Source organism: Lactuca saligna, chromosome 9, assembly GCF_052625555.1.
Source record: "Lactuca saligna cultivar CGN05327 chromosome 9, ASM5262555v1, whole genome shotgun sequence".
Taxonomy (NCBI): Eukaryota; Viridiplantae; Streptophyta; class Magnoliopsida; order Asterales; family Asteraceae; genus Lactuca; species Lactuca saligna.
This window is the reverse complement of record NC_136425.1, coordinates 111,640,792-111,665,878: the sequence shown is the minus strand read 5'-3', so window position 1 is coordinate 111,665,878 and position 25,087 is coordinate 111,640,792. Positions and strand designations below refer to the sequence as shown.

General features: G+C 39.2%; 1 protein-coding gene across 2 annotated transcripts; it reads right to left on the bottom strand.

The window, feature by feature from the left end:
* Positions 1 to 1,917: 1,917 nt before the first annotated feature.
* LOC145017755 (RNA-binding KH domain-containing protein RCF3-like) lies at positions 1,918 to 5,740 on the bottom strand. Of its 2 annotated transcripts, XM_078975718.1 has the most exons (8): positions 5,557 to 5,738; positions 4,517 to 5,085; positions 4,049 to 4,435; positions 3,604 to 3,852; positions 3,151 to 3,438; positions 2,557 to 2,642; positions 2,327 to 2,438; positions 1,918 to 2,210 (listed from the first exon to the last, which is right to left on the bottom strand). In XM_078975718.1, the coding sequence occupies exons 2-8, from the start codon at positions 5,075 to 5,077 to the stop codon at positions 2,061 to 2,063; spliced, it is 1,833 nt and encodes a 610-aa protein (XP_078831844.1). In that variant the 5' UTR covers positions 5,078 to 5,085; positions 5,557 to 5,738; the 3' UTR covers positions 1,918 to 2,060. The 2 variants fall into 2 exon arrangements, with proteins under 2 accessions (XP_078831844.1, XP_078831845.1); XM_078975719.1 differs by lacking the exon at positions 1,918 to 2,210 and having other exon boundaries at positions 2,531 to 2,642; positions 5,557 to 5,740.
* Positions 5,741 to 25,087: the final 19,347 nt, after the last annotated feature.

Genomic DNA, 25,087 nt, shown 5'->3' with positions numbered 1-25,087 from the left:
GGGCAAGAACTTAGAAATGTCTTCCAAAAACAAAAGCTATTGTCTTAATAAAAAAAATGTTAAAAATACTTTTTTATACTTTTTCTTCCGAAAAACAATCTTTTCCTCAAATGTATTCACCCTCCATTTAAGTGATCAAAAAGACCATTGGTCATAAAAAAAATACCACCTAATACTATGTTTGGTGGAGTAGTTGAAAACCCGACTAATATCTCAATTACTAACTAAAAAACTTGTTGTCAGCCGATTAAAAAAATAATATTTTATAAAACTAGTTAATAAACAAGCTGAAACATATAAAAAGACATAAAATGATATTTAATAGATTGGATTATTATTTTTTTAATAATTAATAAAGGGTAAATTTTGTGAACTTGAAAAAAAACTAAATTTGTTGAAACACTAGTCAAAATAATTTAATTAAAAAAAATATCACCTAATACTATCTTTGGTGAAGTAGTTGATAAGCCAACAAATATCTCAACTGCTAACTAAAAAGCTTGTTCGCAGCTGATTAAAAAAAACAATACTTTATAAACTAGTTATTAAACTAGCTGAAACAAAAAATAATAATAATAATAAAATAAAATAAAAAATAAAAGACATAAAATCACGTTTAGTAGATTGAATTATTATTTTTTAATAATTAATAAAGAGTAAATTTCTATGAACTTGAAAAAAACTAAATTTGTTAAAACACTAGTCTAAATAATTTAATAAAAAAGATAATAGAAAAAATACCATCTAATACTATATTTGGTGGAGTAGTTGACAAGTCGATTAATATCTCAACTGCTAACTAAAAAGATTGTTGTCAGCTTATTAAAAAAACAATATTTTATAAAACTAATTAATAAACTAGTTGAAACATGTAAAAAAGGCAATGATATTTAGTAGATTGAATTATTATTTTTTAAATAATTAATAAAGGGTAAATTTCTATGAACTTGAAAAAAAACTAAATTTGTTGAAACACTAATCTAAATAATTTAATTAAAAAAAATAACACATAATACTATGTTTGCTGGAGTAGTTGACAAGCAAACTAATATCCCAAGTGGTAACTAAAAAGTTTGTTGTCGGCCGATTAAAAAAACAATATTTTATAAAATTAGTTAATAAACCATCTGAAACATTTTTAAAAAAAAAAGATATAAAATAATATTTAATAAATTGAATTATTATTTTTTTAATAATTAATAGAGTAAATTTCTATGAACTTGAAAAAAACTAAATTTGTTGAAACACTAATCTAAATAATTTAATAAAAAAAATACCACATAATACTCTGTTCGATGGGATAGTTGACAAACTAAAAAAAATACCACATAATACTCTGTTTGATGGGATAGTTGACAAGCTGATTAATATCTTAATAGTTGACAAGCTGACTAATATCTTAACTGCTAACTAGTTAATACATTAACTGAAACATGTAAAAAAAAAAAAAAAAAAAGACATAAAATGACATTTAGTAGATTGAATTTTTTTTTTTTAATAATTATAAGGGGTAAATTTCTATGAACTTGAAAAAAAACTAGATTTTTTGAAACAGTAGTCTAAATAATTTAATAAAAAATTAAAAAAAAAAAAAAACCACCTAATACTATGTTTGGTGAATTAGTTGACAAGCCGACTAATATCTCAACTGCTAACTAAAAAGCTTGTTGACAGCCGACTAAGAAAACAATATTTTATAAAACTAGTTAATAAACTAGCTGAACCATGTAAAAAAAAAAAGACATAAAATGACATTTAGTAGATTCAATTTTTTTTTTTTAATAATTAATAAAGGGTAAATTTCTATGAACTTGAAAAAAGCAAAAATTGTTGAAACACTAGTCTAAAAAAACTTATAAGGTACTTGTTGATTTGTGAAACATGAGAAAAATAAGTTTAAATCTGTGATGCCAAACATAGCCTAAGAATAATAATAACTAAGAAAATATAAATTAGTAAGGTATGAAAAGTTTGAGAAGTTGATAAATACAAAATGACAAACAAAACTGAATTTCAAACCTTGGTGGGTACTGAAATATGAAAAAATAAAAAAAGAATGGTCAAGAAACTGAAACTTGGGTCTCGCTAATCACAAAAGCTTGAATAAGACTCTGTGCGGCATGAGCCTGCTCAGGTGTACCGGATATTATGATGAGAGTTTCTTTTTCTCCGGGTTTTGGATCAGTAATTGTAATCCGAGCATCAGAAATCTGAAAACAACCAACCAATTATAGCATCATACCATATAAAATAAGGGAATTCTACACAATTATAACAGCACTGGTATTAGGTTTTTCAAAGTGCAAAGAAACAAATTAATACATACCTCACGAATTTGTTTCAGACATCCACCATCCTCTCCATATATACAAGGAACAACGTTGCGTGGGACAATCACTTCCACAGTAGTGTTTGTAATAATAGCTTGGTGGCTTCCTCTGTATTGTATTCACAATCACAAAGCAATTAATACTTGATTGATTTATTTATTTATTTATTGTAATGAATTGAAATATAAACATATGCATACAAAGAACAAGACCAAGAGGTACACACCCTCCAAATCCACCCATTCTCCTTTGGGGGGCTCCTGCTCCCGCTCCTCCATATTCAGAAAAGCCAATAGGTCCACCTTCAATACCCTGTTGTATGTATATCAAATGTATTTATTATTCACACCAAGTTTCAATAACTTCACACTTCACATTCTTTTTCTTCTAATTAACTCTCTTCTATTTGTATAAACTATGTCTACCAAAAATTCAACATACATGGGGATGTTTTTTTATCTGTCACATGCTTTGCTTGGCAGGGAATTCAAAAACAATATTTAAAAAGTTTTTGGTGATGTGTCCAGATACACTATTACTAGTGGGTGGGTACCTATTCTGGGAGAGACTAACCTTTTATATGTGGTAGAGATTTTTATCATTGTGTTGAGTTTTTGGTGAATTAAGTAATACAAATTTTTGAGTTGTTTGATTAACTATTTTATCAATTGTTTGTGTGAGAGACTCACTAGAGCTTTAGCAGTTACTTCCCCCCCTCCTTTAGGGTTTAGGAAAAAAACAAAACAGTAGCAATGATATACCTCTAATATTAGTGAAGTAGTCTACAAAGGGTAAATTGGGAAATTAGAGAGAAGGATACCTGAGGAGCCCATGGTTGGTGGGGGTGGGAGAACCCTGGTTGATCATGCATATATGGAGGGGGAGGACGATCATCAAAGCGGTTGAAAGAGGAGGTGGAGTACCTCCCCATTCCCATTCCCATTCCCATTCCCATTCCCATTCCCATGTATGATGATGGAAAGGGTGGGCCATGATCAGGATTTGGAGGATGATTCATGGAGGGAAATGCATCCCGAAAGTAATGATTCCGCAAGGCTGTGGTTATTTGAAAAAGCGCCTCCTGAACTGCATCAAACTCACCATTTATCTGGCTCAAAAAATGGATAGTTAGTGTGTCGTCATCATCATTTTTCAAATCTATACAGCACTTGATATATATATATATATATATATATATATATATATATATATATATATATATATATATAGAGAGAGAGAGAGAGAGAGAGAGAGAATAATAATAATAACATACCTGTACTACTTCTTCATTTTCAGCAGCATACTGTGGAGTTTGATCCTTTCCTAAAATACGAATAAAAGCCCCAGTAGAGTTTCTCATTTCAGATATAACTGCACCACCCTTTCCAAGGATACATCCAATCTGATGTGCAGACACTATGACTTTTGCTGTCACTGGCTTGGTCTCAGGTGCAGCCCTAAATATCCTTGTCTGTACACGAAGAACCGCATCTTGGGGAGCACATATCCGCTCATCTGGGACCTACAATACAATACCATAATACATCACTACTAGCAGGGTTACTTTTACAGTTTACTTCCATTTCTTCAATGTAGGTTGATATATCTATATCTATATATATAGTAAACTAAAGTTTTCAAAGTATACATACAAAACAATATTCATTGCCATAAATAAGAGATTCAAATTTGCAAAGTAGAATGGTATAATTGGGTACCGCTGGTCCAGATATGACAATGATGCGGTCATCTGACCCAACACTTCTCTCAAGGACTTTAATGTCACATCCAGTCTCGTGCTTAAGTGCCTTCACGGTAGCCCCTCCTTTTCCAATTACACCTCCCACCTTCTCATCAGGGCATATCAAACGGTAGGTTAGCATGTCTGTGAAAGGACCAAAACGCCCTCCCTCACGATGCCCTGCTCCTCGTCCATTTGGATGATGTTGTGGATGCGGGTCTTGCTCGCAAATATTGCTATTACTCGCATTCACATTGTTGGCAGGCAAAGAATCACTCTTCTCCCAAGCTCGACCTGGATGATCCAGAAGCTGCTGTGAAACAGATTCAAGCGCTTTCCTAACTGCACTCACTTCTCCAGAAATCTGTTTGTTATTTAACAAACAAACAAACTCTGTGAGTTTGATGGCAGGCAGCATGGGTTAGATAATAAATCTTGAGCTTACCTGAACCAATTCATCAGAAGATGATGCACATGCAGGAAGTTTATCCCTAGGAAGAATCCTTATTTGGGCCCCGCTTTCAGAAGCCATTTGCTTGATTACACCACCAGATTTTCCCAAAAGGCAGCCCACTTGAGAAGAAACTACAAGTAGCCTCACAACAATTGTTTCTTCATTCGTTTCTGCTTCCCCTTCCACCATTCTTTCAAACACACAAAACAGACCCTTCTGCACACAAGAACCCAAATCTTCCTCATGTGTTTCTGCATCATCAGCTTCCTTCTTCTGATCGTTTGAGATTCCATCAGATCCTTCAATCACAATTACTCTCTCATTGCAGCCAGGGATCGGTTCCTCAACCCTCACATTTGCACCACGTATCTTGTTGCCTTCTTTGCCAATTACACTTTCAGTTTTAGAAGCAGGACAAACCACCCGAAAAACAATAAATGATGTATTTTGGGAAGTAATATGAGTTGACTTCTGCAACTTCCCTTTCCCATTGGCTTCTGAGGCCTCACCCTCATCAAGGCCCCTCTTCGAAGGGGTTAATTGAGATGACATATCAAACCCTAGTACCAAATGAAAACAAATTTTAAAATTGTTGTTGTTGATTGAAAATTAAAACTTCTTGTCTGCTAGAATCAATTAAGATTCATAATTCACCAGATATAAACAACTGTTGATTACAATCAGGGAGTAATATTAAAATTAATGATAAGTCCATATCTTCAATTTCTAATACAATGTATCACACAACTAACTGGCACAAGATTATTGTTTAACATGAGTTCAGTTTAGTGTTTCCATTGGCATCCAAAAAAAAAACCTAACTAACAAATTCCAGCCGAAAAAAAACCATCTTTCAATTCTATACTCTATGTGTATAGTGTGTATACAGACAGTCCTCAATAAACTATATAAACAGTACACAAATTGTGGGTTCAAATAATTCCTGATGTTGAAAAATACACTTACACACATATGCTAGTGTAAACAACAAACAGATTGCGAAAAGGACTTGACCTAGGTTTTAAGGATACCTTTTCTCGGCGAAGACGACGAAAGATGATGGAGAGAATGATAGCGCACTCGTCAGGTGCTTGCAAAGAGTTATCTACGCGCCAGAAGAGTGATTTAAGCGGTGGGCTATAAGGTGGCTGTTTGGTGGTGGCGTCGCAACTCTGGACACGTTAAGTCACGAGGGAGGAAAGTTTTCGGTCTCGATGAACAAAAGATAACCATACGGGTCACGTGCATCTCACTAGTAACTAAAAGTTACATATCGGTCCCTCATTTTTTCACCAAACCACTGGATTGGCCTGGTCCGGGAGAACGGAGTTGTGGAGCGGGGAAATCGTGGGTTAGGGCGGTACCACCGGGTTGTGAATTTTTTGACCAGGGGCTCTAGTAGGTTTGAGGAGTTACTCGGCTGTCAAAGGGTTGGTAGACCTATGAATTTTTGTTCGGCTGTCAAAGGGTTGGTAGACCTATGAATTTTTGTTCAATGCATGCATGTGAAGAGAAAATATTGGTCTGTTCTTTCTGTTTTAATGCATCCTGTGAAGATTGAAACTGTATTTTTATTTTATTTTGTTTTTTTATATAATGTGTATATATGTATCAACATATCCAACTTCATTCAATTTTATATAAATTTCTCTAAAAAACTCTCCAATTTACTTACCTTCAATAGATTCCCGAAGCAAAAGCTAAAAAAATCAATTTTAGCCAAAGACGTAAATCTAGGGATGAACAATTTGTCCCAAATCCCAATCTTGTACCGCTACCGTACCGAATTTAAAAATACGGGATAGTACTTGGTACTCCAAATACATGAAATTAGGGAATCGGTACCGTCGGTACCGGTAATAGTATCGAGTACCGGTACCGGTACCGGTACTCGGGATTAACTTTCGATCAAATTCGGTATTCGAGAAATCGGGAACGGGACAGATCAGTACCGATTCCATCCCACGCTCATCCCTACGTAAATCCACACAAGGCGTTTCAAGTCAAGATATTCCATTTTCTTCTCCAAAATTTCAAAACCCAAACTATTAGCAAAACCAAAACTATCAACAAAACCAAACTATCCACAACATAATTTACCCATGCAACAATCTTATAACACACACGCACACACACACACACACACACACACACATATATATATATATATTCAGAGGAAAACTCGGGTTATAACCATTTATGTAGTTTTCTCAAAAGGGTTCCAGAAACTCAGTTTTAATCTTCTCATCCCGAGACTTTCCAGTTCTATGATGCTCAGAACATAGAATCTTTCAATTCTAGTGATAACCCAGTTGTTGAAAGAATTGAAGAAGTCGAAAAACAAGTCAACGAGGAGTCGCAACCCGTTCCTGAGAAAAAAACACAGCTATACAAAGCGCCAAAAGTCAAAGAAATTGGTGGTACGTGAAGAGTTACTTTCGGTTAGGGCATTGACGATGTTTCTACAGATAAACAATGTGGAAATCAACAAAGGTCAATGCATTTTGGGAATGGATTCTAGAGAATTTAATGTTCAACTGGAAGGTTCGGATAGATCATGACACCAAGTAAACTCAAAATGGAAAAACCTCAAATGAAATGTAACGATTACAACTGCATCTATAACCGTAAGATGAACAATCTAGTTAATGGGAGATTTAAGGCTGATGTTTTAAAAGATACATAAAGCAATTATCAGAGGACTAGTAATCATATAACTTTTCCTTATGAAAAAACTTGGGAATGGTTGAAAGACCAAGCGAATGGGTGTTATTAAAAAATTTGGTGAAGACTTATCACCTCATTTTTCAAAATGAACCAAAACATCTTCATCTAACGCCTACACAACATCTTCCAATGCACAATATCCTCATAGATTCCCCTAATAACAACGGTCATTTAATGTTGAAAACTCACCACCTTAGAGAAAAAGAAAAGGAAAGAAAATGGCATCGGCATCGTCAACACATAATGAAATATTTAATATCATCAACGAAATTGACGACATCAACACTACAACCAGAACAGATGTGGAACAGAGACAATGATACTAGGAAGAAAAATAATGCATTTCCCAAGTAAATAAAGAACAAAAGGCTCAACTGAGCATGAGATAAAGAACCAAGATATGCAGTATTTTCTCTAACCTCATGATCATTTGACTAGAGGTATTCTACGTACGGTGCTTAAAAAGAAATGACAAATTGTAACTAATATGGTTGGGAGTTGTAGAAAGCATGAAATTTAGAATGTTTCACCTTTATCTTTTAGATGATCTTTTTTCTTAATCTTTTTCTTTTTCTTAATCTTTTTCTTTTTTCTTTTCCAAAAGATTTTCTATATGTAACTTTTTATCTATATATATATGTTCTTCACAATTACTATATTTTCTCTCTTTACAAAACCCTGAAATCCATATTCTCTTTATACAAAATGAATCCAAATGTTCAGAAAATAGTAATGGAAGATAATCACTATAGTTCATTTGACGATGAACTTATCAATGAAATTTGTTACCTGCATTATGTCATACTGCACAAGATCTGCTTCAGAATCATTCTAGTTCAAGCAACATTCAAAGGAGAAATAGAATCCAAAAAGATCGTTTGGAGGTTGAACAAATACTAATCTGACATTACTTTGCGAATGATTCAACCTATGTTAACGATCATTTTTGTAGAAGGTTTCGTATGAGAAAAGGTTTGTTTATGCAACTTGTTGGTGACTTGGAGATGAATTATCCCTATTTTCAAACAACATGGAATGTGACAAAATCAGAGAAGTTTCAGTGCGCTACAAAAATATACATCAACAATATGTTAATTAGCGATGGTTTATAACCCATAGTCGTTATATGAGTATCTAAATACGCCAGAAAGAACTTCTCGTGAAACTCTTCAAAACTTTTGTGTAATATCCATAAAAATCATATCAATTTAAAACTTTTTAAATCATTCAAAAACCAACAGTTATTATAAATTTGTTTTCAAAATAGTTCCATATCAGAGTATCCAAAATTGTTTTCATTATGGGCCTCTTACACCCCTATTCTCGCACAGACGTCATTGTAGAATTATTGAATCGAGGAATGAAAACAAAATCAGAGTAATGAGAATTAAGAACACAAGGAGTAAATAAGATCTTGTTTCAGCTCATATTATGCTTCACATTTACAGAGAGAAATCAGACAAAACAAACTCCAAGTCCTTATCAATCTCTAAGTAACAACTCCTATTTATAGGAGAAAAGTAAAGCATATAAAAAATACTAAGGACTAAGCATCTAGACTTTAAAATATAAAATGCCTTAGTAAATAGATAACATACTATTCGAAACTGTTAAGACATACTTCGACACATTACAACAAATTTGACACTAAAAATCTCCCCCTTTGTAATAAGTGTCGAAGTCAATTGATTAACACTTAGTAAAGGAAGTCAGTTGACACTAAGAATCTCCCCCATAAGGCTTTAAGCATATTTCACCATCAACATATGCTATCAATTCAACTTTTCTTTTCACCAATGATTGAGGAACTAAAACTTATTTTCCCAAAGACATAGCTAATTCTATATTATTTAAAGCTAGACAATCGTAATAATTGTCTATTAAGAGCTTAAGATATCCCAATCCTAATCTTAACACTTCTTTGATGGTTCCCAGAAGCTTTGACACATCTGACTCCTTGAGAATATATGCAACTTGAATAAGATCATTCAAGTTCATTAGTGGAAAATCAGTAATGGTGAAATTACATGCCACCTTAGTAGCTCTCACAACATGATATCGAAAATTTTGTAGCATAGTTTCGAACAACTCATCTTTCGTAATACTCAACACTTGGACTATCTTTACACAAGACCATACTTCCTCCTGTTCTTTCCCCAAAACAGCATGAAACCTCAGCTTCATGTGAGTGAAGTCATCTAGATTCTTGAATTGATCAACAATTTTATACTAAGTTGTTATGAACATCATCTCATTGATTGGGAAGTCAAGTTGATTCATATTTGAGTTTTCGATGGCATAGCTCTTTCTGGGTTTCTTCTTGAATTCATGCATTTCATTATATGCCACCCCTAGCTTCAATATTTTCATAGTTGTGCAACTTCTTGGGATCTCCCTTTGTTTAGATGAGGAGGATCATTTTGTCGAAGCCTCAAAATACTTTGAATCTGCCTCTACCTTTCCATATCAGCCTCAACCTATGCCTTCCTTTCTTCTTTTGATTTTTCCACAACAACCTTTTCCCTCTATCTTGTATTATTGGGATTTCTTTGGGTTTCAAAGCACTCCCTTCTCCACTTGACCCAATCACAATTCCTTTTAACACTTGCCTTGTCGTTGTAACAGTTGAACTCACAGGGTCAGCTTTCGATATGATTGGTTTTGATGTGGGAATGTTTGTTTTAAAGACTTTACCAACGACTTTAGCTTTTTCAACGGTTTTTCCAGAAGCTCCTTCACCAACATACTTCCTTTCTCCCCCTTGCACCCCCTGTGACAACAGGCAGGGCATTTGTTGGTAAAATACTGGAAATTTGAGATAATGGGGCTAACTGTTTGTGAAGAACATATTCAAAGAAAAGGAACTTTTGGGAAAAAAATTCTGGAGTGATCAAAGGAGAAGACCCTGGCTTCAAAACGAGGTCTTTTAATTCAGTTAACAGTTTGTTGATTTTTGAAAAGCTTTGAACTTCATCTTTTGACATTTGGTCAACCTTAGGACCAAGTACTTCATACATTTTGACAAATTTTGTCATTGCATCTGCAATGATGTCTATTTTCTGATTAAGATAAGCATAATCGTTTTGCACAACAGCTATCTCCTTGTTCATATCCTCCTGAAGTTCCTGAATCTTGAAATTCACATCCTCCCTTACCTTCTTAACATCTTGAACAAATAAAATGTGACGTTCTTTTGCAATAGCTTTCAAGTCTTGAAGATCAGAACAAAAAGTAGATAATTGATTCTTCACACGCTTCTCATTATTTCGATCAACTTCAGAAATTGTCGCATGAAGACGGTCTGCTTGCTTTTTGAGCAAAAGATCAACTTCTAGACTGGATATTGAATGTTTCCCTCCTCCATCAGCTTAAATTTGCAATAATGAATTAAGCTTCTGATTCAGGATTTTGAATTGTTTGCAAATGAGTATCATATTGTCAGGAATCTCCTACTCTTCAGGATCAAATTGAATATCTCCAAAGGTTGCACTAAAAACATTTTCATCATCATCATATGAATGATGAGCTTCCTCATGAGTAACTGGTGGTTCAGTAGATTGGGGGGGGGGGGGGGGGAAATAATGAGGTAATTGGTTGGTTGAGAATATTATTGAAAGTGGGTGAATGTTTGTCAAGAGAAGTGGTTAAAAAAGGAGGTAAAGTTGCTGAAGTATCAATACTAGAAGTTTCGAAAGTAGAGGAAACAATGATATGAGTACCTTGAGACTAGGTCGTTTCGACATGTGTCTCCAATGGAAGAGAGAAAATAAGTGGTTCTGGCTGAGATATTGAGGAATATACAACAATGATTTTGACATTTGAAGTGTCAACTTGAGATGTTGTCACTAGAGGATCCTGAAGAACTTCTTTGGTAGATTCGTCATTTATCACCAATTTTCAAAGCTTCTTCTTCTGTTTCTTTGAAATATGTTTAGCCATATAGTCGGCTTTCCGCTTCTTTAACGAAGGTGAAATATGGACTGGAATTTCACAAATCACCACACCTTTCCTTGTATCATGTGGTTTTCGAATCATGGATGGAGAAAAACTTAGAGATCTATCAGAAGAACTTCGTGACCGGTGAGGAATCTTCTTGAGTCTCTTGAACACTTCTGTTTTCGAAGGAACCACCTCCTTTGAAGGTTCACCAGTCTTCGTTGCACCAGTTGTTGCCTCAGGCTTCGAAACAATGACTTCGTCTATTGGTTTCTTCTTTGGAGACTTTGTTTTTTCTTCTCCTGAATGGGTTTCGTAGGACTCTCCTTCACCTTCTTCGAACGTGTAGAATGTTTGGAAAGACCCTCCTCAGACCGAGATAACAGAATGCCAGATTCAATTGAGGGATTGATAGTTTTCAAGTATGCCTGTAAAACTGAATTGGAAGAATCCACCTTCTTAAGAATACCATCAGGAATCGTAGCAACACTAGGAAATTCCTCAGCATTATCTTCAACAGCCTTTAGAAAATTGTACTTCAAAAACTCTGCTGTTTCCTCATCAGCTGGTACTTATATTCCTTCTTTTTCATATGCAAACTGAAGAATTAAACTCCAGTATGTTGCACATGAAATTTCATCCACTATATTGGTGTTTTCCACACTTTTGAGAAACTCCCTCCACATCTGTGTAGCATAATGCACAGAAAGATCGTAATAGATACTAGCAACCATGGCATAAATTTCTAATCCGCCTTTATCCAATCCAACATTTTGGCTAGTAAGACATCTAAGATAAATACCAAACAAAAAATACCAAATACAAGGAAGGCTGGATTTCTTGAATTCATGTAACAGCCCGGAATTTCAGGTATTTCTTTAAATTATTTTCGGGGCACTTTTAGGAGGGGACTCGGCGAGTTGGTGCATGACTCGCCGAGTAGGACCATGGTATTGGTCGCAGATACGCGACTGGACTCGACGAGTCCAATAGGGACTCGATGAGTCGACGCTGTGCGGCTGAAACCCTAGCCGTTTTGATTCTGAATCGTATATAATGCCTTTAGGGCCGTCATGTCGCGTCTTTTGGCCGATTGAAGATACCTTAGGAGTCTGTGGGCATCAGGAGCAAAGGGTGAGGGCTAGTGGAAGCTTGAAGAGGTTGTAGACAAGGAAGGGCAAGGTGGTGATCAAAGGAGGTCCAAGGGGTCGAGTTCTGAAGGTTGGGGACACAGGGAACACGTTTCCAGGTAATATTCGGATCATATTTGTAGCTTTTACGTTGTATGCGAATTTAGGGTTTAGGAAACCCATTTAAGGAATTGATAGATTATAGTGTTGTTACTAGTGTTTAAACCTCTGTAATAGTATATGTGAAAGTCCAGGAAGTCCCATATCTATATACTACAGAATCATGCAAGATACAGGAGGCAGCGAATTGACTGCATGGCTAGGACTCGCCGAGTTGTTCTTCAGACTCGGCGAGTAGCTTGAAGATTCACTAGGACTCGCCGAGTTGTTCTTCAGACTCGGCGAGTAGCTTGAAGATCTACTGGAACTCGTCGAGTCGTTCTTTAGACTCGGCGAGTGGAGTCGGGGTGTCTAGACTCGCCGAGTTGCCCTTTGCACTCGACGAGTCCGGTCAAGTTGACCGTTGACCTGTATGTAACTTAGTAGGGGCAGTTGTCTTATTTGATAAGATTATTAATAAAGGTATGTGGTATTATAGGGAACCTGCAGATTAGCGGATCGAGTGCGAGTAGCTCAAAGGGTTTATAGCTTGCATATTACGAGGTGAGTCTTCTCACTATACTTCACCCGGATGGGTTTGACTGCGAGACCGGAAGGTCGTATGTGTTATATCTATGCTATGTCTAGAGAGGTAGATGCTTTATATGTGATGTATGCTTATATGTGATGTATGCTTATACGGGCCGGAAGGCGAGACTTAATGTGATAGAAAGAACGGTATGATGTATGACTTATGTGTTATGTGCGTTATGTTACATGTGATATGTTTTATACTACTATGGGCCGGAAGGAAAAATACTATGGGCCGGAAGGCAAATTGATAAGGGCCGGAAGGTGATATGTAACGGGCCGGAAGGCGATTATGTTACGGGCCGGAAGGCAATGTTATGTGGACCGAAAGGTCCGGGCCGGAAGGCGTATGTGGGTAAGTCGTATACTGGGGAACTCACTAAGCATTTATGCTTACTAGTTGTTTTTATGTTTTTCAGGTACTAGTGACGATCGTGGGAAGGCGCCGGCGTGACACGTACACACTGCCACTGTTGAAGATCCTGGAGATTTATTATTTATACTTTTGAAATAAACTCGGAATAAATCCTTTTGTCGAATAATGATGTTTTGTTTTAAATGAAAAATTTATTTGAAAATTTGAGCTGTTACAATTGGTATCAGAGCCTTGGTTTGAGGGATTCGGGTGTACTTTTGGGTGCAGCTGAACTCAGACCGGGGATTTGAGGAAAAACCTTTTTAAATAATAAGGACAACATCTTATAAATGGTAATGCGGTAAAACAAGGATGGAGCAGTGTGTACGAGCAGCCAGCGCCCGAACGGTAAAGATCCCTAGGATACCTTACAATGTTATATTATGCACTGGATTATGAATTGTTATGCATGCTAGAAGACTAGGTATACATGATAGGACTAGAATTGCCTGTTTTGTGATGCCTTAGTCTAGGGAGATGTTTTATGAGATATTTGGTAGCGTGCAAGTAGATAGTGCATACTAAAGGTAGAGTACTCATTATTCGGGATTTGGGGAGGAAGATTTGGGACTAATACTGATGCGGTGTGGTCGGTAGTATTGGGCCCGTACTACCGAAGACACTGGATTGGTGGAAGACCCAAGTAAGAATCCCTGGAAATCGGAGACTGAGTAGGGCGCGTATCGAGTACCATTGTACTTGGTGGAGTCTCTGATGATTTTATGTTGTATTTCAGAGACATCATGGTCATCACACGCAATGGGGCGAGTTCGAGCGGGGCGAGTGACGAGGAGATTCGTCAGATTATTCAGGAAGAGGTAGCTGCGGCGGTCCGGGCTGAGATCCCGGAGATGTTTGGGTCTATTAAGACCACGCTGATGGAGGAGTTTGAGGAGCGGTACGCCGCACTTACTGAAGCTGCAGTTGCTGCCGCTACCGCAGCTGTGGCTGCTGCCAGGCCACAAGGGGGTGATTCATTACTATTCAGGGAATTCAGCAACACGAAACCCCCTGAATTTGATGGGACGCAGGATCCGATTGCAGCTATGAGGTGGATCGCCGACATCGAGGGGTGCTTCTATACCTGCTCATGCCCGGAGCACTTGAGGGTACGGTTCGCCTTGAACCAGCTCCGTCTGGGAGCGAAGGATTGGTGGAAGTTCGTGACGGCGAACTTCACTCAGGCAGAGATTTCGGCGGTGACATGGGAGAGGTTTACGGGGATGTTCAGGGATGAGTACGTTCCCCCGGTGGAGAGGGAGCGATTGATTCAGGAGTTCTTGACCCTTAAGCAGGGTACTGATTCCGTGGCAGTGGTCACACGGAAGTTTCATGAGAGGGCAATGTTCTGCCCTGAGCTGGTATCTACGGAACAGTCACGGATGAGCCGGTATTTGGGTGTGTTGAAGAGGGAGATCCGGGAGTTTGTGTCAAACTCCACCTATCGTACTTTCACTGAGCTTCAGGCGAACGCCAGGAAGCGCGAGATCGAGTTGGAGACTCAAGCGAGGGAGGAGGCTGAGTCTCGGCAGGTGGATCGACGGCCGGCTCAGTCTCAGCCGGCAGCCAAACGTACTAAGTTCGCTGATTCGAGGATGGGAGGTTCGAAGAGTCGCACTTGCGCGAGGTGCGGCAAGAGTCACGAGGGGGCGTGTCGAGCTGGTGGTTGCTACAAGTGTGGCAAGGAGGGACATATTGCCAGGGATTGCCCTAAGGGGTTTATGGTGTGCTTTCACTGCAACCAGACAGGCCATCGGAAGGCCGAGTGTCCGCAACTACGTCAGGGAGCTACACCTACTACCCGGACTACTGAGACCCGACCGGCGAAGGTCGAGGCCCCGAGGGCTCGCGGGAGAGCCTTTCAGCTGACTGCGGAGGAGGTCCGCGCTGCGCCCGATGTTGTGGCAGGTATGTTATCACTCACGTATTTACTTAAAGGTCGAAATGCTATGCTTATGTTAATGTATGTGTAGGTACTTTTCTTGTGAACTCTATGCCTGCTCTAGTGTTATTTGATTCGGGTGCGAGCAGATCGTTTGTATCGTTAGCTTTTAGTCAGCATATCGGCATTAGTCGTGAACCGTTAAGTCGGCCTTTGAGCGTTTCTATTGCGGCTGAGAGGGTGATTTGTGCTACGGAGGTTCTTCGGGGATGTGTGCTAGAGATCTTCGGGGTCGCGTTTCCGATCGACCTAATTCCTATTGCGATGGGAGATGTCGGTGTCATCGTAGGCATGGACTGGTTGAGCCGATTCAGCGCTGTCATCGACTGCGAGCGTCAGCTGGTGACTATGCGAGACCCAAGTGGGGGAATTCTTACGGTATACGGCGAGGGTACCCGTTCGAGATCAGCTTTTTGTTCGACCGCTAGGGCGAGGCAATGCCTACAGCGGGGATGTAACGGTTTTGTGGCGTATGTGATGGATACGCGGGAGAGCTCCGAGAGACCGAAGACATTGAAGGAGGTTCCAGTGGTGCGCGAGTTTCCAGATGTTTTTCCCGAGGATTTGCCAGGAATACCTCCTGCGAGGCAAGTGGAGTTTGGTATCGATCTAGTTCCAGGGGCTGGGCCTATTGCGAAGGTGCCTTATCGTCTTGCACCTCCAGAGATGCAAGAACTGTCCTCGCAACTTCAAGAGTTGTTGGGGAAGGGATTTATTCGGCCGAGTAGCTCGCCGTGGGGAGCACCGATTCTGTTCGTCAAGAAGAAGGATGGTTCACACCGGATGTGTATCGATTACCGGGAGCTGAACAAGGTGACAGTCAAGAACCGCTATCCGTTACCGAGGATCGATGATCTATTCGATCAGTTGCAAGGGGCATCTTGGTTTTCCAAGATTGATTTGAGATCAGGGTACCATCAGGTAAGAGTGCGGGATGAGGACGTCCAGAAGACAGCCTTTAGGACGCGGTATGGGCATTACGAGTTCGTGGTGATGCCTTTTGGGCTCACCAATGCCCCAGCAGTGTTTATGGATCTCATGAACAGGGTATGCAGGCCGATGCTGGATCGGTCTGTGATTGTATTCATCAACGACATTCTGGTGTATTCGCGGTCTAGGGAGCAGCATGAGGGACATTTGAGGGAGGTCCTTGAGGTACTGAGGTCGGAGAAGCTATATGCAAAATTCTCCAAATGTGACTTCTGGTTGCGGGAAGTTCAATTTCTGGGGCACGTTGTAAATCAGGCAGGGATATTGGTCGATCCGGCCAAGGTGGAAGCGGTGATGAGTTGGGAGGCACCGAAGTCACCTTCGGAGATCAGGAGTTTCCTTGGGTTGGCGGGGTACTATCGAAGGTTCATTAGAGACTTCTCCAAGATCGCGGTGCCACTTACCAAATTGACCCGAAAGGGTGTTACATTCTCATGGGGGCCCGAGCAGCAGACTTCCTTCGAGACACTTCGTCAGAGACTGTGCGAAGCACCAGTATTAGCTCTCCCGGAGGGGATGGAGGACTTTGTTGTATATTGCGACGCATCGATTTCAGGACTAGGTGCAGTGTTGATGCAGAGGGGCCATGTGATAGCCTATGCATCGAGGCAGCTGAAGCCTCACGAAGCGAGATATCCCACGCATGACTTAGAGTTGGGGGCAGTAGTGTTCGCCCTCAAAATTTGGCGTCACTACCTGTACGGGGTTCGTTGTACCATATACACGGACCATAAGAGTTTGAAGTATTTGATGGATCAACCAAACCTAAACATGCGTCAGAGGAGATGGTTAGACGTGGTTAAGGATTATGACTGTGAGATCCTATACCACCCAGGCAAGGCTAATGTAGTAGCCGATGCATTGAGTCGTAGGACGGAGAGCACTCCATTGCGGGACGTATGTTTGAGATTGACGGTGATGACTCCGATATTAGATGCTATTCGTGGAGCACAGGCCGAGGTTGTGAAATCTGGGATGCAGAAACAGGAGCGGGTCGTCGGGTTGATTTCAGAGTTCGTTATGGATGGACGGAGACTTATGACGTTTCAGGGTCGGATCTGGGTACCATTCGTGGGCGGTACGCGTGTTACTTTGATGGAGGAGGCACACAGATCGAAATTCTCAATCCATCCCGGTGCTACGAAAATGTATTTGGATTTGAGAAAGGAGTACTGGTGGCCTTGCATGAAGAGAGACGTCGCCTGGTTTGTTGAGAGGTGTTTGACCTGCCGTAGGGTTAAGGCCGAGCATCAGAGACCGCATGGTAAGTTGCAACCCTTGGAGATTCCCGAGTGGAAGTGGGAACAGATCGACGTGAGAGAGATAGTATCTCGGCATGGAGTGCCGACCTCGATTGTTTCGGACCGCGATGTGCGTTTTACTTCCAGGTTCTGGAAGAAATTCCATGAGGAGTTGGGTACTAAACTGCATTTTAGTACCGCATACCATCCCCAGACCGACGGTCAGAGTGAGCGGACGATTCAGACATTGGAGGACATGCTTAGAGCATGTGTGTTAGACTTCGGGGGTAGCTGGGATGCGCATCTGCCGTTGGCTGAGTTTTCCTACAACAACAGCCATCATTCGAGCATTGGTATGCCACCTTTTGAGTTGTTGTATGGTAGGAGGTGTCGGACTCCCATTTGCTGGGGAGAAGTGGGACAGAGAGTGATGGGCAGTACAGAGATTGTACTTCAAACGACCGAACAGATTCAACGAGTGAGGCAGAGGTTATTGACCGCCCAGAGCCGACAGAAGAGTTATGCGGACAGACGCCGGTCCGAGCTCGAATTCCAGGTTGGCGACTTCGTTCTCCTAAAGGTTTCTCCTTGGAAAGGGGTGATTCGGTTCAGGAAGAGGGGCAAATTGGGGCCCCGGTTCATAGGCCCATTCCGGGTAATTGCAAGGGTAGGTCGGGTAGCTTATCGGTTGGAGTTGCCAGCGGAGCTGAGTCAGATTCACAATACCTTCCACGTATCACAGCTGAGGAAGTGTATAGCCGATGAGGCAGCAGTGGTTCCGTTAGAAGATATTCAGGTGGATGCGAGTCTGAATTACGCCGAGAGACCAGTAGCTATCAGGGATCGGAAGATCAAGGTTCTACGGAACAAGGAGATACCTCTGGTGTTGGTTCAGTGGCAACATCGGAAGGGATCGGAGATGACGTGGGAGCCGGAAAGAGAAATGCGGGAGCAACATCCGGAGTTATTCGTAGAATGAGACTTCGAGGGCGAAGTCTAGTTCTAGTGGGGGAGAGTTGTAACAGCCCGGAATTTCAGGTATTTCTTTAAATTATTTTCGGGGCACTTTTAGGAGGGGACTCGGCGAGTTGGTGCATGACTCGCCGAGTAGGACCATGGTATTGGTCGCAGATACGCGACTGGACTCGACGAGTCCAATAGGGACTCGGCGAGTCGACGCTGTGCGGCTGAAACCCTAGCCGTTTTGATTCTGAATCGTATATAATGCCTTTAGGGCCGTCATGTCGCGTCTTTTGGCCGATTGAAGATACCTTAGGAGTCTGTGGGCATCAGGAGCAAAGGGTGAGGGCTAGTGGAAGCTTGAAGAGGTTGTAGACAAGGAAGGGCAAGGTGGTGATCAAAGGAGGTCCAAGGGGTCGAGTTCTGAAGGTTGGGGACACAGGGAACACGTTTCCAGGTAATATTCGGATCATATTTGTAGCTTTTACGTTGTATGCGAATTTAGGGTTTAGGAAACCCATTTAAGGAATTGATAGATTATAGTGTTGTTACTAGTGTTTAAACCTCTGTAATAGTATATGTGAAAGTCCAGGAAGTCCCATATCTATATACTACAGAATCATGCAAGATACAGGAGGCAGCGAATTGACTGCATGGCTAGGACTCGCCGAGTTGTTCTTCAGACTCGGCGAGTAGCTTGAAGATTCACTAGGACTCGCCGAGTTGTTCTTCAGACTCGGCGAGTAGCTTGAAGATCTACTGGAACTCGTCGAGTCGTTCTTTAGACTCGGCGAGTGGAGTCGGGGTGTCTAGACTCGCCGAGTTGCCCTTTGCACTCGACGAGTCCGGTCAAGTTGACCGTTGACCTGTATGTAACTTAGTAGGGGCAGTTGTCTTATTTGATAAGATTATTAATAAAGGTATGTGGTATTATAGGGAACCTGCAGATTAGCGGATCGAGTGCGAGTAGCTCAAAGGGTTTATAGCTTGCATATTACGAGGTGAGTCTTCTCACTATACTTCACCCGGATGGGTTTGACTGCGAGACCGGAAGGTCGTATGTGTTATATCTATGCTATGTCTAGAGAGGTAGATGCTTTATATGTGATGTATGCTTATATGTGATGTATGCTTATACGGGCCGGAAGGCGAGACTTAATGTGATAGAAAGAACGGTATGATGTATGACTTATGTGTTATGTGCGTTATGTTACATGTGATATGTTTTATACTACTATGGGCCGGAAGGAAAAATACTATGGGCCGGAAGGCAAATTGATAAGGGCCGGAAGGTGATATGTAACGGGCCGGAAGGCGATTATGTTACGGGCCGGAAGGCAATGTTATGTGGACCGAAAGGTCCGGGCCGGAAGGCGTATGTGGGTAAGTCGTATACTGGGGAACTCACTAAGCATTTATGCTTACTAGTTGTTTTTATGTTTTTCAGGTACTAGTGACGATCGTGGGAAGGCGCCGGCGTGACACGTACACACTGCCACTGTTGAAGATCCTGGAGATTTATTATTTATACTTTTGAAATAAACTCGGAATAAATCCTTTTGTCGAATAATGATGTTTTGTTTTAAATGAAAAATTTATTTGAAAATTTGAGCTGTTACAATTCACTAATCTCTATGAGAGTGGGTTGATAATCCATCTTGTTGAACATGTGTAAAACTTGCTCATTGGTAACTTTGTAGAAAGGATGTGAGTTAGGTATTTCCAGTATTTGACATAAAATCTTCTTAGTTAACCTGAACTTCTTATCATTGATCAGATTGAAGGTGATATGATCTAGTGTTTTGCTACACGTGGTTGTAGAACCTACTAGGGATAACCAAGACATCAGAACTGCATAAGAACTGAACATCGTCGTCTTCAAAACAGAGTGTTGTAGAGTCACGATCAACATCTATAGTTCTTCAGGATAAACTGTAACATCACTTTCGACTTGATAATTGTTGCTTCGAAGTTTCATGATGGGTTGGGAAGAAACATTTTCTATTGTTTGAAATTACGTGACATTCGTTAAACTTCACCACTCCTGCATTCTTTAAACTTCGATAATCACGCAAATTCTCCTACTTTCTAGTCATGTGACGGAGCAACCACTATCAATGTACCATTTATCATCATATTGTTCGTCACATAAAACCTGCAATTAATGAAACAATTTAGGTACCCAAGGCTATTTGGGTCATTGGTAATTAGTTTTAAAGACAAAGTGAAATGAAGAACCAAAAACCCAATCACGAACTATTGATTTGAAAGTATCGAGTAAGTCCACATCATTAGATAAAGGAATAGAAACATAAGGCTTCGAAGGTTTAGAATTGCCACTGAAATTCACCTTTTTCTTCTCAGTTTGTTTTTCAACTGGCTTATCTTTCGAAACTGGTTTCCAAGCTTTCACAAAAATATTTGATTCTTTCGAAGACGAAATTCCATTTGAAGAATCATTCAGATACTTCTCATAAGCTTCTTGAATTTGTTGTTGTGAAAACTTGAGTGATTTGGGAGACGTGTGTGTTGGAAGTATTGATTTTGAGAAAATCTTTGTTGTGAATAATGAGGAAAATGATTTGTGGAATGTTGATTTTGAAATTTCTTGAATGAATTATTGAAATTTTTCGAAAAAGTTGTAGTTGTTTGATGTTTGGATTTCGAAACTGTAGTTTGTGGAATGGATTCAGACAATGGTTTTTTAATTTGAGCGTGACTTTTCTGATTGCCTGAATTTGTTGATGATGTGGTCTTAACAGATTTAGACTTTGTCTTTTCAGACAATTTCTTCTTCAAACCTTTTTGTTGCATTCGAGACTCAACAATTTGCCAAAAAAATTTCTTTCATGCTTGTCACTTTGAAATGTAATTATCTTTCGAAAACTTGTCAATTTCATCTTTAAATTCTTGAGAATTGATTTTAACAACTTTTCCAACATCCTTAACTGCTTGATTTGGGATGTTTTTTGAAAATTTTTGTTTTTCAACCCATTTTCTTTGAGGTTTTTGTCTTTGAAAAGTGTAAGTGCTCTTTGTGAGATTATTTTCGATAATACTTTGATTTGCAAAGAATCCTACATCAGTTGTGTGATTATTATCTTCTTCAACCAATTTGTTAAATTTAGGTTTAATGTTATCAACATTTCCTGTTGTCACAAATACTTGATTTGGAAAGACGACATCATATGTACAGTTGAAGTTAGGATACACCATTGAATTAGTTTCGAGATAATGAGCACCCTTTTCAGTCATTACTTTGTCGAATTTTTCCGTATCTCCATACACCTGATCAACAACAATTCGTGGAATTTTTGTTTCTTTCGAACCGTTGTTTGTTGATTTTGGTTTGTGTAAAACTTCATCATCATTTTCGTCATCACTGTTATCAGTTTGACTATCTCTGACACTCACATGATCGAAATCACAAACTTTTGAAGTTGAGGGTTTTTCAGTGTCAATCTTAACCAATGAATCATTACACTTTTCTTTTCCTTTAGACTTACATGTAACATTAATGATAGGTAACTGAGAACAATCAACATCCTCATTATCACTAATTTCGCTAATATCATCATAATTATCTTAGATATCAGCAAAATTAGATTGAGAACCAGATGTCGAATTTTCAGTCCTTTTCAAAATTTTAATTTGTTCATGTTTGGTCAAGGTATCATTTACAATATCAACTAATTCATCTGCATCAAGATATTCGTCTATTTTGACAATTCTATAAGCATACCTTTCATCAAGAATTCTATCAAATTCAGCGATGGTTTTCTCACAATCATAGGAAATATTATCAACCTTCTCTCTTTCATAGGCTATAAAAGGTAATAACTTCCTATGTTGGTCCTTGCTAATATCAGATGAATGATGCAAAGCAGTCAATTTTACATAAAGTCGTTTAGCAGAATTACAATAGATATTTCATTGTGCTAAGAATAATTTTACTTCATTACTTAACGAATCTCTATCACACATCATATTCGTAATCTGTAACTCTAGATATTCAACTTTTAATTTCTTGGAGTCTAACTGCTTCTGAACCTCAAGTAACTGAGTGGTAGATTTTTTAGCCTCGTTACTAGCAGAGATAACCAAAGTATAGAAATAAGCAATAGTATCATCAAAAGCAATTAATTCAGAATCATAAGCATTTAAATGAATATTGAAAGATTGAAGAATAGAACGTACTTTTGTCGTTATTGGTGATTTGTCTCCTCCTTTGGTCATAAAACAGCGACCAGTCACCACTTCGTCATCTTTCTCCTCAAACTTTGCATACATAGCTCCATGCGTACGATTACGCATTTCCTCATCATCTTAACTCGAAGACCAAATTTGGTAATTCCCTTCATCATCATCCTCACCTTTTAACATAAGAGAAATTCCTTTTGCTTTAGCCCGAACTTCCACCAAACGTTCAACATAGTATGCTTCGTCCTTCACCTTGTTTTTCTTTTCTTCCTTCTTTCGAAGCATACCGTCACTTTTCATGTGGTTTGCACCATGACAATAGTGACAGTCGATTTTGGTGTCTCCTTTAAGCTTCTTCTCAGCTTTCACCTCTTCTTCTTTTACATCACTCTTCTCACTCTTCTTTTTCTCTTCTCCTCCATCTTTTGTAACAAACTTTCCTTTTCCATCACCAGTTTTTGACTTTGAACTAAACGGTTTCTTGAAGAACTTCTTTACCCTATTATTTGAGTAAAATGCAATATCTTCATCGTCAGAGTTTATCAACAATCGTTCATTATCAGTATCTTCCTTTTCAACAGATTCCTTCTCATTACCTTTCTACATCAAAGCTAGTGGTCCTCCAAGGCTCATTTTCACTTCCTCTGCAATTTCATTTACTTCTCCTTCATGATTTTTAACAGATTATACAAGTCATTTAACGTTGATGTGTCGAAGTTTTGCTGAGTTTTCACCATTAGTGTCACATTCATCCATTCTTTACGCAAACCCATGATGAAGGTCATATTGAATTCCTTGGTTGTTCGAGTAATTCCATGGCGATTGCACGTGTAGATTAATCCATTCAATCGATCATAGTATCCTTCAATCGATTCACCATCCTTCTATTTGAATTCTTTCAATTCAATCCAACAGTGTTTCATGGAATTGATCTTAGTCTTCTCACTCCCTTGAAACTTTTCTTTGGGAGTGATCCAGATGTCTTTTGCAGTTTTACAACTTCTGACATATCTATAAACCATAGGAGGCAATGAACCATGCAATTCCCTCATACATTTTTTTCTCATTCTTCTTCAGTCTATCAGATTGATCAACAACACTTGGAGTACCAGATGAAGATCCAATTGCTTGAACATTTGGTGGAGGAGTACCATTTCCAGTAATACATGACCAAAGCTCCTCATCAAGCCCGTTCAAGTAATGTTCCATGCGATCAGCCCACTGATCCTAATATTTAGGGATGAGCATAGGAATCTTTGTTGAAGATCCTAGAAAATGAGAATAAGATGTCATAGAATTCATGGTAAAATTAGCCATGAATATACGAATGAATTTTTCAGAAAAACTTCAGAGATTTCGGAAACATGTAGCTGAAACGATCAGAGATTTCAAGCAGATCACTCGACTCAACAAATTAGTTGCAGAATCGAATCACAACTGCAGATCAAGAACAATTTCCAAAACAAAAAGCACAGAAACTTTTGAATTCAAAATTAATTCAAAAACCTTTTGATTTAGAATGAAAATCAGATCGTGGAGATATGATTCCTGCTCTGATACCAATTGTAGAAGTCATGAATTGAGCAATGAAAACAAAATTAGAGTAACGAGAATTAAGAACACAAGGAGTAAATAAGATATTATTTAAGCTCATATTATGCTTCACAGTTAGAGAGAGAAATTAGACAAAACAAACTCCAAGTCCTTATCACTCTCTAAGTAAGAACTCCTATTTATAGGAGAAAAGTAAAGCATACAAAAAATACAAAGGACTAAGCATCTAAAGTTCGAAGCATAAAATACCTTAGTAAATAGATAACATACTACCCGAAACTACTAAGACATACTTCGAGACATTATAACAAATTTGACACTAATAGTCATGGCAGGATTCCATTTACCCAGAGACCCCTACTTTCTGAACCAGGGAAACGGTGGTTGGATAGAAGAAGAACCAGAGGAAGATCCCAATGAAGAACCCGAAGAAGTCGAAGAGGAAGAGCCCGAAGAAGAAGAATTTGAAGAAGAACTGGAGGAAGAAGAAGACGAAGAGGAGTCGAAAGAGAAGCCAGAGGTTATCAACCATACATACATAGCCAGGGTTCCCGTGAACCGTTTTGGCTACAACGGGCATGTACCCCATTGGGCATCAGAAATCGAGATATGGAGTCATCATCAGTGACAACGATCACCATTTGGTGATCAACATGGTTACTATGACCTAAATCATGGAGGACCGGCTGACAAGGCCCTCCCAGTCGTGATCCAGCAAATCACGAACCTTGGGGATCAGAATAGGGAAATGGCAAATTGAGTTCGGGAGTTAAGTGC